Source organism: Malus domestica, chromosome 01 (genome assembly GCF_042453785.1).
Source record: "Malus domestica chromosome 01, GDT2T_hap1".
Lineage (NCBI taxonomy): Eukaryota > Viridiplantae > Streptophyta > Magnoliopsida > Rosales > Rosaceae > Malus > Malus domestica.
Window position 1 is genome coordinate 14,479,954 of NC_091661.1, and position 14,878 is coordinate 14,494,831.

Consider the following 14,878-nt stretch of genomic DNA (forward strand, 5'->3'; position numbering starts at 1 on the left):
GGGCTTTTTGAGATCTGGTGTGAAGTTTCTCCCAGTTATCAATTTATCATTGCAGATTTCAGCATAATCAAACATGGTTTTATTCCAGTTTTACCACTGTGTATTTGTTCCTCATTTTCAATGCAGCTCTATCGCATGATTGACGACTATGGTACGTGAGGCAAAAAGGCTTTAAAGCTTTTTCTTTTCTTTCTTTGTTTTTTAACCAAAAAAAAGTATAATTTTAAATTAATTATATAGAACATTAATGTACTAATTAAAGCGACGAACTAAATTTGACGATATATAGCGCTTCAACTTTTGGTACGTCTCACGAAGTACTGTTGTACGGACCAAATGACTAGTATGTTTCAAAGAAACCTTAGGCCATCTCTAACCGAGGGCTGGCCAGATGGCTCGTTTTAGCCCTCTGGCCCTCCAAGATTTCCCAAGATATTAATATTTTAATGAACAGTACAGGGCCATATTGGCCTCCGTCTCCAACCGAGGGCCAAATGGCCAAAGGGCTCGTTTTAGTCCTGTCACAAAAAACCGTCTCGAACCAAGGGCCAAAGGGTCATAGGGCCAAACATAATTTATTATTTAAAAACTACAATTCAAATTCAAATCCAACTGCTAAGTGACGTCAACATGATGTCAGCTGTCAGCTAGCCGTTGGATTCAATCTATTTCAATTCAATCTCTTGCAATTCAATCTCTTTCAATTCAAGTTTGCAATGAATTCCAACTTTGGATCTTCGTCCAATTCCAATTGGGGGTCCTCATCCAATTTCAAATTGGAAGCAAAATGGGCGCAAATGAGACGAGAAGATGAGGAGTCTGATGAAGAAGTTCAAGTAAGGCGCAACAAACAAAACATGGCAGCAGCCATGGCTGCGGCCATGGTGTGTCAGCCAACTGAGGAACAACCTGAATGGGATGGCTCTGTTGCTGGTCGCTCTTACAAACCACGAAACAGAGCGATGGCGCATGCCAATCTAATGAACAACTACTTCAACCCCAACTCGGTGTACACAGAAAAAGATTTCAGACGTCGCTTCCGGATGAGGCATCATTTCTTCGAGCGTTTACTTCGTGATGTCCAGCAGGTCAATCCATACTTTCGACAGAAGCGAGACAGAGTAGGCCGCCTTAGTTTCTCACCTCATCAAAAGGTTACTGGGTTACTATTGCACTCCGAATGATGGCCTATGACTCCTCAGCTGATTCGATGGATAAAACCCATGGTATGTCTGAGTCTACATGCCTTAATACTCTTGAAGAATTTTGTAACACAATTGTTCAGGTTTACAAAGACGAGTACCTCCGAGAGCTAAATCAAGAAGATCTGAATCAGCTCCTTCACAAAGCTGAAGACCGTGGGTTTCCGGGCATGATAGGGTCATTAGACTGCATGCATTGGGATTGGAAGAATTGTCCCACTGGATGGCAAGGAGGCTTTAGCAGAAGGTCGAGAAAGCCAACTGTTGTGTTAAAGGCAGTTGCCTCATATGACACATGGATCTGGCATGCTTTCTTTGGAGTCCCTGAATCCCAAAATGACATTACAGTTCTTTGGCGTTCATCCCTCTTCAATAACTTGACAGAAGGTAAAGCACCTCAACTTAACTACTACATCAACGGCCGTGAATACAATATGGGGTATTACTTGGCAGATGGCATCTACCCAAAGTGGGCGATACTTGTCCAAGCAATTCCAAACCCTAGGAATGATGCAGAAAAGTTGTTTACCTTACACCAAGAGGCATACCGGAAAGATGTTGAGAGAGCTTTCGGTATTCTACAAGCACGGTGAAAGATTATCAGCGAACCGGCAAGAGGGTGGAGTCGAGAAAATTTGAACTCCATCATGATGTCTTGCATCATATTACACAATATGATAGTGGAGGATGAGCGAGATAGGTATATTAATGGAGAGCCCGATGACGACCAAGAAGATCCAAATAGGTCAAGAAGGGCTCTAGCAAAAATATATGATGGGCCTAATTTGCCTTTCAATCCAAGAACTGGTAGTATCTCTATAAATGAGTATATGAGGCGCTATAGAATGATACGTTCTCGTGCCACAAATAAGTACCTACAGCAGGATCTTGTTGCACATCTTTGGGCCAAAAGAAGCATGGAGTAGGCTTTTAAGTTTTATGTTGTTAAATGTTTTTAAAAATGTTGTTTAAGTTTCATGTTGTTAAATGTTTTTTTATGTTGTATAATTTGTATGTTGGTTAATGTTATTTAATGTTGTTTCATATTGTTTAATGTTGTTTCATGTTACTTAATTTAATTTAATGTTGTATAAATGGCCTAGGAAGTTATAGGAAAAAAAATATGAAACAAATTTTGTGAAATAGAAGTTATAGGAAAAAAAATGGAATTTAAAAAAATATGAAACAAATTTTGTAAAATAGAAGTTATAGGAAAAAAAATAGAATTTAAAAAAAAATTGAAACAAATTTTGTGAAATAGAAGTTATAGGAAAAAAATGGAATTTAAAAAAATATATGAAACAAATTTTGTAAAATAGAAGTTATAGGAAAAAAATAGAATTTAAAAAAAATTGAAACAAATTTTGTAAAATAGAATTGAAAAAAAATATGAAACAAAATTTGATTCATATAAAAAGGAAAAAAAAGGGAAAAAGAGAAGTTTAAATTCATATATAAAAAAAAAAGTTAATACAACGGCTACTAGCCGTTATATTCAAAAAAATTCAAACTATTAGTGTCGGTTATAACCTACACTAATAGTAATTAAAAATAAAAATTTTGCCTTTGAATAATTATTACTGTCGGTTATAACCGACAGTATTAAAAAATCATTCTTTAATGCTGTCAGTTATAACCGACAGCAATGGAAAAACAATAAAAAAAAATAGCCAGCCCGGGGCTGGCTGGCTGGTCGAAAGCAACCAGCCCTTTGGCCCTTTGGCCCTTTGAAATTTCGTGGGGCCCTCCCAGATTCCCGAGCCCTCTGGACTAGCCCTCGGTTTGAGACGGTTTTAGGGTTATTTTCAACCCTCTGGACCCTTCGGTTAGAGATGGCCTTACTATGTGTGCTAAAGGACCGGTACGTGCCAAATCAACATTACAAAACATACCTTAACATCGGTATGTATCAAAGTAATCGTACCTTGTAATTTTTTTGTTATAATTTTATATTAATTATGTGGAACATTGTGACTATGGTGGTCTTTCGTCCTTTTTTCATCTTATTTAAGTACAAAAACATAGTTAAATGGTTGATTAACGCAGTTAAATGTCAATATTGTGCATCTTTGATTAAACTTAGTGAAGGAATATATGATTTTAATGGTTGATTAACATAATTAAATGTCAATTGCGCATCTTCATTGAATTGATTAATTGTCATGATTGTGGAACTGTTGTTGGAAGACAGTGGGATATATGTAAAAGATAAAGTGACAATCCTGGATGTTATGTGGTTTCGTAAGGTCATCTCCAATCGATCCAGCCAAAAGGCCATAGGATCGAAAATAACGCGAAATGACACGAAAACCGTCTCCAACTGAGGGCTAGGCCAAAAGCTTGTGGACCCCACTGGGCCAAAACCAACCAATCAAGCTAGCAGGCTGGCCATCTCCAACTAGCTAGTCAGCCCAATGAGCTAGCCTTTTTTTTTTTGTTCTTTTCCATTTGCCCAAAGGGTTTATGATTTTTTTTTTGCCAGCTCACTTTTTTTATTATTTTAAATTTCTAATCTTTTCCTACACTATTTCTCACATATTTTTCACCATTCCATATTATCTTACCTCATTTTATTTCAATTCTTCACATTCCATACTATAGCCCTTTGGCCCTCAATTGGAGATGATTTTTTGTCATAGGGCTATGTTTGGCCTATGGCCCTCTGGCCCCTCGATTGGATATGGTAAGAAATATGGCCTTGCACTATTCATTAAAATATTAATTTCTTAGAGGGTCAAAGGGCTAAAACGAGCCATCTGACCCTCCTTCAGTTGGAGATGGCCTAAGTAGTCTGAAATCTAGTGAATCACGCTAGTTGAGTTCCATTGAGTGATTCGAGAACTCTATATTTTCGGCTAAAAAGTACCATGAGAATGTCGAAATTAACAAAGGGTAAACTACGAATGGTTTGATCCCGTCTTAGGGTACATAGGCAGTCTAACATAAAGGTTAGATGCAACCATGAAATAAAGGAAAAGTTAACACGCTATTGGATCGTTGGGTCAATTTTCATCATGTCTTGGGAGCAAGGCATGATAGTTGAATAGGTATGTGATGACATCACGTGTTGATCATGGATGTATCTCGTGACCGAAGCGTGACAATTTAAGTCATATCAGAGCTTAGGTATTACGCTCTTGTACTTTACCTTTGAGTATTGGGAATTAAGCCATGAAATTGGCTCGCATTACTTGTGTAATGAGAATTATTTTTCATCCAAATTTTGGTTATTGATTACTATGATTGTGTTGTGATCATGCTATATGGTTGAGGTTTGTTTTGGAGGACTTTAGGGAGTTAAGAACTGAAGCAACTCCATTATTGTGTGATAACACTTCTGCCATAGCTATCATCAAAAAACCTGTCTTTCATATAAAAACCAAGCATTATTGATAGAAGGTATCACTTCATCAAAGATGCATTGCAGCAAGGGAAAATTGATTTGCTTTAGTGTCATACAAATGAGCAAATATCAGACATCTTCACCTAGTCCTTATCAAGAAAGTTTGGTTACTTGAGGAAGAAACTTGGGGTAAAATTTGTGCACGACTTAAAGGGGGTGTTGAAATAAAAAGGGTTTTTTTGATATAGGCCCTTGAAACTCCTATTTTCCAAACAAAAACTCACCTAATTTTAAATATTCAAATAAACCCCAAATTTCGAATAGACTGCCATGTAGACAGATATGTAACCAAGGTTCTAAAAAACGTTAGGCGCTAGTCGGGCGGCAGGCTAGCGCCTAGCGCCTAGGCAGCTAGGCGGGCGCCTAGGCGGCCTAGGCGGATTTAGATAAATTTCTTATATATTTTATGAATTAATTAAATTTATTATATCAAATGTAAATAATTATTGATTAATATGTTATTTCTCATGGAAGAACATATATATGTGAATGTTTTATGTACATATATGATATGCTTTCCTAGGAAAAAAATTATCTAAATAATTTATAATTTATATAAGATTTATATACACACACAATATATAACAAACTTTTAAAAATATAAAAAGCCCACTATGTGGTGGTTTTTATTATTAAAACCATCAACCCGTCTGCTCTTTCACATCACATGTCCACCCTGGGTGGTTTTCATTATTAAAACCACTAGAGTCCATGGTTTTCTTCATTAAAACCATCAACTTTTGGCTTTTGACTTGGATTTGAGATCCACTCCGCACCACTACATTTGAAATGTTTCTCTCTCTCTCTCTCTCTCTCTCTCTCTCTCTCTCTCTTCGCACTCTCTCCTCTCATCTTCACCGATGAGCTCCACTTCTTCGATTACTCCGCCAACAACATTTTTTCTTCCTTCATCTTCAGTTCACAGAGACGAGCTCCACTTCTTCGATTTCTCCGCCCAATTCTCCATCGTCTTCTCCGCCTAATTCCCCATCTTCTTGCCCTGCAAAATTTCCCAAAACATATTCTAGCACAGCAAAGATCCTTGAAAACATTGCTAGCTCCGATGAAGAAATCCGAAGAGTCCAGGTCAAATTTTTCGTATTTTTTTTCCAGCAATTGCCTAGTTCACCGCCGAGACCGCCCAGCCCGCCCAGTCGGCCGCCTAGACACCGCCTAATACCCTTGCCGATTTATTGAACGTTTTTGGAAAAATCGTGGCGGCTGTCCGACGCCCAGCGCCTAGGCGGCCGCCTTGACCGTGTTTTAGAACACTGTATGTAACAAACTATTACAACACATATACAATTTATGCCACAAAATCCTAATTTGGTCAATAAATGTTATTACTCATCCTAATTATGATGAGCAATTAAACCCATATGGATATTTACCTTTCTTGTATCATAAATATTAGTAACTTATATATAAATTAATTTACCATATTAAAAAAAAGACATACCTCGTACGAAAAAAATAATATTGTTTGAATCATGTAATTACCTACATATAAATTAATATACCTACTTATAAAATATTATACTAATTTACCTACTTTAATTTACCTATTCCAAAAAATATATATATTTTAGTGATAATAGATAATGTTTGAATGTTGTGGGTTTGTGCTTGTAGGCAATTAAATAAACTTGAAATCTAATGCACATAAATCATATAGGTAAATTAGCCTATTTTGTTTGTGTGGAACATATAGCTTTTGTTTTGTGCATTAGGGATTGGAGTATATATGCAATAACCGAAGCTGTTTTAGGTTTGTTGTTGTGTTTGTAGGTAAATTAACTTGTATATTTAATGCACAAAATCACGAAATTAGTATTATTATTTTCCAATCGGCACCTTATAACAATTTGAAAGTTAATACATTGAATATACAATGAATGGCATGAAATATTTTGTAAAATAAATATAATTAATTAAATGGATATAACAAGTAACTGATCCAAAAACCCAATCCAAGTATTAATAAGGGTAGTTAGGCATTCGGAAAATGCACAATTTGAAAAATCAAATTTAATTAAAGAATTTGCTTAGTTGGAGCCTAGTCAATGGACTTTAGTCAAGAAAACAAAAGGAGATGGGTTCAGGGAGTAATGTCATTTTTTCAGAAATAAAAATCCCACTTAGATTTTACACATGCAATTATGTTATTGGAGAGTTCTTTTATTATCTCATAAGCAATGTAATGGTCCACTTGTCATTAGTTCATAGGCTAGTTACAATGTAGGGTTGAGATTGATTGAGTTTGTTATTTTTGTACTGATGTTGAGCTCACATGCTTAGTGTGATGAATAAGAATCCAAGCAGCAAGAGTTACATTCTCTCTGCAATAAACTGATAACGATTTTACCACGTGTAAAACAAAGGGTTAAACCATAGAAAATTCTTGCAAGAGAACAAGTGTTGTAGTATAGAATGGCTCAAGCAAGGTCGATCTTCTCAGGGACTGGTATAAACAATTTATGAGCTTTTGTGTATTTAACTTAGTTAACTCTAAGAACTACACTAATTCAACAAAACTAAATACTATTGTACGTGACTTAAACAAACATTTAAAAAGGGAAATGGCTTATAGAAATAATGATTCAACTAAACAAAATAAGTAAATGAGCAAATTCAAGATAAAATAAATGATTGAAGAAAAATAGATTGACAATATGCTAGAGTTCAACCTTTACCAACAACACTTCTACGTAGCTCTTCCAATTGCTTAAGTAATCGAAAACACATATGCTTTGAAGGTTGGGTTTTCCTTGTGTATGTTTTACTTGTGACATTCAAGTTAAAACGCGTACCACTACATGCAATTTATCCATGACATTTGGATTAAATATAAACATGAATGATTCATTAATCTTAATGAAAATCCTTTTGTTAAACCATGTAATCCCTAAGAGTATGATATTTACCTTAGGAGAAATTATAATCCTCAATCACAAGAAGCATAACCAATTTTTACGTGACATTCGTTCAAAATTGCATCCAATGACTTTTCTAAGCATCCTAATGGTGATCAATCATCAAGACAAATAGATAGTTTAATTTAGAGATTGAAAATATCAAAGCAAGCATGTAACAACACTTAAGCAATTGAAAGAGAAATCTACGTAATCATGTTGCGGCTCATGGCCTCACTCTAGCGAAAAGAAATTAGTTACACATAATTATTTGAATACATAAGAAATTATCCATGAAGAATCAAAGAAAGAGACAACCCTTTTTTACAAGGAGGTTATCTCCTGATGCTCTCCGATCCTCCTTCCATGTGGAGCTGCGGCTCCCTTATTTTCCTGCTATGTTGCTCTCTGCAGCTCTGTATGTTCCTCTTCTTCTTCTCTGCTCTCCCCTCTTTTTTCTTTGCCCTGTGCCTTCCTTCTTTCCCACTGCAGTGTGTAGCCTTAAACAAAGGGCAATGAATTTTCAAAGCACCAAGGCCACAAGTGGAAGACAAGCCTTATCCCACCTCCTAGTGCTCCACTTTATCCTCACTCCCCCACTTTGCTTTCTGATTTCTTTTTCAAACACTACCTGTGGAGACAAGCTCCACTTCCAATTCTTTTGTTTGTTTTTATTATTTCATTTTCTCCTTTTTGCTTGAAATTGATCCTAAAGCAAATTTAACTGCACACTAACACAAGGTAAGGTAAAATGCAACCATTTTAACACAAAAACATCACAAAGACTTTAGAAATTGATGGTATAAATGCATGAAATATATTAGTGATCACAAACCCTCTGTGTATTCATCCCTTCTTCATTTTCATATCATACAAGAATCATAGCTTATAATTTGAATTACATTTCTAGTAATCTCAGTTTGAATTCTACACAACTTATGTGACCAAGTGAAGATCTATATAACTAATTGGCCATCTATATAGCAAAGCAAAGGCTACGTCAAAAAAGGAGCACAATGCCGTAATCTGTGGCCTCATTGACAACTATATCCGTTGAAGGAACCACCAAAAGTCACCATTGAGGAGGTCCTTCTAGTCGAATATAGTCATACATGACGCCGTCGAAGGAGCCCAATCTTCTTGACTGTGTAAGAAAGATGCTGTTGTTTCCTTCTTGTAGTCGATAACTTGGTACAATAATACTGAACAACCAGTACAAACCATGAATTCCATGTCTTGCTATGGCATTGTCCTTCCCTATTAGTCCTGTCGTAAAGTGAGGTGGTTTGGCGCTCTGGTTGTTAAATCGAACCTGGTTGAATCCCATTGTCAAAGACACAAATAGCCGAGGAAAAGAAAAAAACTATACTAAAACCCTGTCATTTGCACATTGTTTAGCATTTTCTGGGGATTTAAACGATACCTGTACTTCTGCATTGTTGGCTGAGGCCAATGCCAATTGGAGTGTATAATTTCCGGTAGTAGTCAAATTCTTAAGTTGAAATAGAATTCGCCATGTGGTTGCTTCATACGTATTATTTCCAGTGTTCCTGCAATGCCTGATTAAATTAAGAGTACCTACAAATTTAAAAAAGCAGAGGTATTGTTCTCATGTTAGGTTAAGTTAAAACAATGAAGTACCTTGTCACATGAGCAAAAAACCACTTGTCATGGTAATCGTCAGCACCAACGGTGTAGATGAGATCATGGTTAGGGTATAAATCTGTATAGCGATCCCACAAGCCGTATTGCCTAAACCTATAAGCAATATAACCTTATGTAAGCATACAAACCAATTGCTAAAAGTACTCGAAAAATCGCAGTCTGATAATGTGCTAAACTATCTAGCAAGAGAACATTTCCCCTCGAGTAAAACAAAATACGACTGCTATACGAAAACTAACTTGTCCGTGTGATTGGTGTATAATTGGTTCCTAAGAGTTGGGGACGGATCGGGTACATTGAACTCGGCAGCTGATCGATCTGGGATGCCAATTTCCCACAGGGTCGGACCATTTCTTGGAGGTACGTAAGTTATATTGCCCAGATTAATTCCACGTCCTGCATATATAATTCAGTGATGTGAATATCTAGTCTTGAAATTTGTAACTGTTTTGTACTGCATTAATCATTGGGCATCTTGAATTTCTTCATTCACGTTTCGGACCAACAAAAAAACGAAGGAGGTTTCCGACATACTCTTTCATTTCCGCCGCACTTCAAATTATACTAAAGAAAATAAATTAGAAATCGAAAATATAATTATAATTTTTTGTTTATAATTTCTCATATATATATATTTATTTTGCAAAGATAACTTACTTGGTTTAATTTTAATAATAGTTTCATATTTGTAATCCCCAACAACGCCGGGAACTGTTGCATACAAACTATAGTTCCCAGGTCGAACGTCTTTAATGAGGAAATAACCTTGCTTGTTAGTTTGAGTCCAAAATTGATAACCCTGAAACGAAAAGTATGCAATAAAAAAATTACGTTTCAGTTGAGGAATGATTGCAAGAAAAATTTTAAATTCAAATCTCGTAGATAGCGAGTCTGATATTAATTTATTATCTACAGCCTTGAATGTAAATATATCGTTAAATAAAAAAAGGAATAACAAATGGAGGTACTTTTTGTTTGTTTATTGCTTAATATTGAGAGACCCGTCCATTAACACCAAAGAAGACATTTGTGTTTCACCAAAGAAAAAATCTCAAAAGTTACCTTGCTTTCCTTTTGCCATGATCCCACATTTCCAGGTGCTGCCAATCCCACGTAAGCGGAACTTGCCCATACAAGGCTCTCGTTGATGTACCTAAACCAATATCAGTTTTTATAGTTACATTCAAACTCTTGAAAGAAAAAAATTTAAATATTCAAACGAGGAACATACTGATCTTGTATTAGTAACTGGCCCGCAACTGATCCACGTTTATCCGATGATGGAAAATCTTCAGATTGAGTGAAATTGTAAGGCCATCTTTTGACTTCTTCAAGCATCTAAAATAAAATTTTCTAGTCGTTATAAGTTGAATAATAGTTACATAAATCTTGCACTTCAATTAGTGCATTATTACTTATCTTCTGGACATTGGGAAAGGTACTGTTCGAATATTTACTACCCGAATGAAAAATGAAAAGAGAAATGGTTGAAGAATGTTGAGGTGCAATAGTCCAATTACTTATAAGCATACGCAAGGTCTATTCTTTTTTTATTTAGGATTGCTACTCTAAACAATGATTGCCTATAACATAATATTAATTAGTAAATACCTGTTCTTTAGCATTTTCCCAGAGTCTGAGGGAATTATTTGAGCTTCGAACTGAATTAAGATAGACAAAGACAGGCCCAAAAACCTTATTCCAGGCCTCCCCATCTTTGAATGTCATCCCAACTTCCTTCCCACCATAATGAGTACTAGCAAACATCTATTGGATCAGGTGAATTTGATTACAAGTTATTAAGTTCCGTCACCGAAGATATGGATATGCCAAATAATGGTAAGAAGAAATATTTGATTAGATGAGTGGACATACAGAGAGCACAGTTGGACCCGCATGAGAGGTAAGGTCTTGTTTGAAAGGTCCGGCTGTACGAAACTCATCACTTGATGTAATTATCCAAAACCCTACGGCCGGTTCATTACAAATCCAACTATGAACTTTGTTATCTTTGTCCTCAGTTGAGTATTGGTACTTGTCATCTACCTGCAACAAATATAAAAATTAAAATAACAAAAATGAAATATCATATTCTCAGCAAAAGAAGAAAAATAATCGTAAAAGTGATGCTAGGTTAAGTGGTACCTCTCCTCGAAGGTCAGGATTGCTTGTTTTGGTTAAAAGGACAGCTTCAGGGTAGGCAAGGGGCTTGCCATTTGCACGGTCTCTGGCTGTTGGCATGACTCTTTTTCTGTTGTCTGATATAGCCATGAATGGAAATCTGGAATTGAAAATTTTCATAATAATTAATCAAGAGGTTTCAATCCCTTTACAATTTGATAAGGCTAAAGAATTGTGTCAAACTCTAATAACAATATATAGTGTCCATTTATCGTTAACCTGACACACTACGTCGACGTATTACAGATTTTTTGCACTTTTCACACATACTTGTCTTGTTGAAGTTTGTACACAAATCTAATTTGATCCACATTAGTTCTGGGCCACCCCTTAAGACGCTCGAATATTGCGTAGGCATAAAACCCATCACGACCACGTTGCACTATGTATCTGCAACAAGAATTTAATGTAAAGTTTAGAGAACTTTGAGCATAAAGTTTAATAAACTGTTTTAGTTGTTATTGACACTCTAAAATTGTACTTCATATTGGTTAAAAAAAATAGCGAGAAGTGCATAATAAAACTCCTTATTGGGAAAGATTAGAACCGTACCTTTTGTCAACATTCATGGGAAGTGTAGCATTACCAAGGGAAACATTATATGTTTTAGTAAAAGAAATCTCTATTTGGTCGGCCCTCTCTGTAATGACTCTAAATCCAGTTCCTTGTAGCCTGCAAATGAGTTATGGACGTAATTTTAGTCAAAATCGGAATGATTATCTACTATGCTAGGTAGAGATGGAAGGAAGAGGGCTTACTTGTCCACCACATCTTTACCTCCATCTCTGTTCCAGACAACGTCCCAGTACCTGTATTATAGGTTTGACATATATCAAAGTTCAAACAATGTGCAAATTATGCATGTATTCAGTAAACAAAAGAAATCAGTGCTGATATTTGTATATCGAAGATGTAATTAAGACTCTGTGCTTGCCCTCGATTATCTATCGCATTCTTGGTTTCAAGCAAGTTTTTAATTCCCTTGTAATTGATTCCAATGACGTCTCCTCCGGGATAAGAAAAATTGAGTCGGACAATGCCATTATCGATCACCACCTAAAAGACAACATCGTTGAGAGAACTGACGTGAAAACATTAATATAAAAAAAATAAAATAGATAGGGAAAGCAAGAGAAAGAGTTCACTGAATTATGAGAAACTTTTTGTCATCGAAAGACAAACAATGTTGATCAAGCTAACAAATAGTGATTGCACTTTACCTGGTTCTTAGTCTTTGTTAGCATCGGATTGACCCCGGTATCTGCCCCAGTAACACCCGCTTGTAACCTTCTGTAATTACACTAAATATATTAATTTCATTTTAACTCTTATAAATCAATAATTATTAGTGTATAAGCTGTGAGCTAAGTAGAGTTAAAGTAAATAAGCCTTGTTTTAATTGTGTATTCACTTAGTCTTAGATTATGACAAGTGTAAGGCTGAGATTGTATTGTTGGTTGTGGATATCCAACTAAGGCTAGTTGTTATGTACACATGCCTTTGTGCGTGTATTGACAGTAAGATATATGAAACATCACTCTCAAACTTGGAGAGAAAGAACAGAGCATTCCTTCACATTGCATTTTTCTCTAACCTTTTAGATTCCTTACTTCCATAGAAACATAGCTAATACAAAGAACTCTAACATGGCCTCAGAGCCTTGTTCGATCATTTGAGATCTGGGAGTAAACTGTGAAGCAATCGAGCTACACTCGAGCTCGTTCCGGTTCAGGCGAAGTCGCCGAAATTCCATAGAATCCGATTTCGATTTGTGTTTGTCTCGTCTAAGCTAAGAGATGGCTGGATCTGGAAGTTCTGAGGTGAGAACTCCGATCTTCTCCGGTGAGAACTACGAGTTCTGGAGAATCAAGATGGTGACGATCTTCAAATCTCACGGGCTATGGAAATTAGTTGAAAAGGGGATTACGATCTCAGAAACAAAGAAGAAGAAGGTTGAAGGAAGCTCAGAGGAAGAAGAAGACGATGAGAAAATGGTCGCAGCATATATGCAAGATGCAAAAGCTCTGGGTATTATCCAGAATGCGGTCTCGGATCAAATATTTCCTCGGATTGCCAATGCTGAATCAGCCAAGATGGCATGGGATCTACTGTATGGAGAATACCATGGTGGTGATCAGGTTAGATCTGTAAAACTTCAGAATCTTAGAAGAGAATTTGAGTATGCTAGAATGCGAGATGATGAATCCCTATCTAGTTATCTCACAAGATTGAATGATTTAATTAATCAGATGAGAACATTTGGTGAATCTCTTTCTAATGAGAGACTTGTGCAGAAGGTTCTGATTAGTCTAAGTAAACCTTATGATTCCATCTGTTTAGTTATAGAAAACACAAAGTGTCTTGAGACTGTAGAATTGCAAGAAGTTGTTGCAATTTTGAAGAGTCAAGAACAACGGTTTGACTTGCATAATGTTGATACCACTGAGAAGGCTTTTGCATCATTCTCAGTAAGTCCAAATGGGCAAACTAGAAATGGAGCTCAATCTGGTTCATCAAAATTCCAGAAGAATTGGAACTCTAAGGGAAAGAAGTGGGATTCAAAACCTCGATTCCAATAGAAACCTTTCAATAGCCCTGCACCAAATCCATTTCAGTCACAATCAATGAGTCAAGAGACTATCAAACCACAGTGTAGAGTGTGTTCTAAGTTTCACTTTGGTGAATGTCGATATAAGGGGAAACCTAAGTGTTATAATTGCGATAAATTTGGTCATTGGGCTAGAGAATGCACTGTAGGGAAGACTGTGCAAAAGGCAAACTCTGCAAATCAGGTGGAAGTGACAGGGAATTTGTTCTATGCTAATAGTGCGATCTCAGAGTCAAATGTCAATGGAAATTGGTATATTGATAGTGGTTGTAGTAACCACATGACAGGGAATGCTAATCTGCTTGTTGACATAAAAACAAATGTTGCTGGAAAAGTGCAAATGCCTACTGGTGTGTTAGTGAATGTTGCTGGAATGGGTTCATTGGAGATAGACACTAATAGAGGCAAGAAGTATATCAGGGAGGTTATGCATCTGCCAGGATTAAAGAAGAACTTACTGAGCGTTGGGCAAATGGATGAGCATGGATACTATCTCTTATTTGGAGGAGGCATGTGTAGTGTATTTGATGGACCTTCTCTTGATAATCTTGTGATCAAAGTTAAGAAGAAGGAAAATAGATGTTATCCTATTTCTCTGTGGAAAAACAGTCAACTTGTTCTGAAAGCTAGCACAGATTCAAACTCTACCTTTTCTCAGACATAATATCAACATTAAAAAGACAATGCATGAGTCTCTATTGCAGAGATGGGTTGCACCGTTGCACTCAACAAGAAAGAAGAATGAGAAGGGATAGAGGAAGGACCTTACTGGGGTCTTCTTGAAACCATCACCATGCATGAACAACAAAAAGGCAAGCATTGCTAATGCCCCAATGATCCAACTCCATTGCCTTACCTTCTCCATCTTCTATTAACTGCAAATGTTTAAGAAAAAAAATACCAAAAG

The 14,878-nt window shown here is 36.3% G+C and overlaps 2 protein-coding genes across 2 annotated transcripts; one reads left to right on the forward strand and one right to left on the reverse strand.

Annotated features, from left to right (window-relative positions):
- Positions 1-857: 857 nt before the first annotated feature.
- On the forward strand, positions 858-2,128 carry LOC139197156 (uncharacterized). Its single transcript, XM_070823919.1, has 3 exons — positions 858-1,154; positions 1,286-1,589; positions 1,884-2,128. The coding sequence occupies exons 1-3, from the start codon at positions 858-860 to the stop codon at positions 2,126-2,128; spliced, it is 846 nt and encodes a 281-aa protein (XP_070680020.1).
- Positions 2,129-7,251: 5,123 nt separating this feature from the next.
- LOC103447235 (uncharacterized) lies at positions 7,252-13,116 on the reverse strand. Its single transcript, XM_029105783.2, has 16 exons — positions 12,974-13,116; positions 12,584-12,653; positions 12,298-12,419; positions 12,122-12,172; positions 11,916-12,035; positions 11,634-11,753; positions 11,328-11,463; positions 11,058-11,228; positions 10,794-10,949; positions 10,414-10,520; positions 10,245-10,335; positions 9,840-9,981; positions 9,422-9,578; positions 9,159-9,275; positions 8,941-9,067; positions 7,252-8,829 (listed from the first exon to the last, which is right to left on the reverse strand). Exons 1-16 carry the CDS (start codon positions 13,114-13,116, stop codon positions 8,590-8,592), a joined length of 2,070 nt encoding a protein of 689 aa, XP_028961616.1. The 3' UTR covers positions 7,252-8,589.
- Positions 13,117-14,878: the final 1,762 nt, after the last annotated feature.

Bases quoted from the DNA above. Each gene is read 5' to 3' on its own strand.
- LOC103447235 (XM_029105783.2), bottom strand. From the start codon at position 13,116: ATGGAATTTCGGCGACTTCGCCTGAACCGGAACGAGCTCGAGTGTAGC. The intron at 10,950-11,057 runs GTATGTCCACTC...CTGATCCAATAG, and splicing joins CGGGTCCAACTGTGCTCTCT to ATGTTTGCTAGTACTCATTA. The intron at 9,068-9,158 runs GTACTTCATTGT...CAGGCATTGCAG, and splicing joins TTTTTTGCTCATGTGACAAG to GAACACTGGAAATAATACGT.
- LOC139197156 (XM_070823919.1), top strand. From the start codon at position 858: ATGGCAGCAGCCATGGCTGCGGCCATGGTGTGTCAGCCAACTGAGGAA. The intron at 1,155-1,285 runs GTTACTGGGTTA...ACAATTGTTCAG, and splicing joins GTTTCTCACCTCATCAAAAG to GTTTACAAAGACGAGTACCT. The intron at 1,590-1,883 runs GTAAAGCACCTC...ACAATATGATAG, and splicing joins CTTCAATAACTTGACAGAAG to TGGAGGATGAGCGAGATAGG.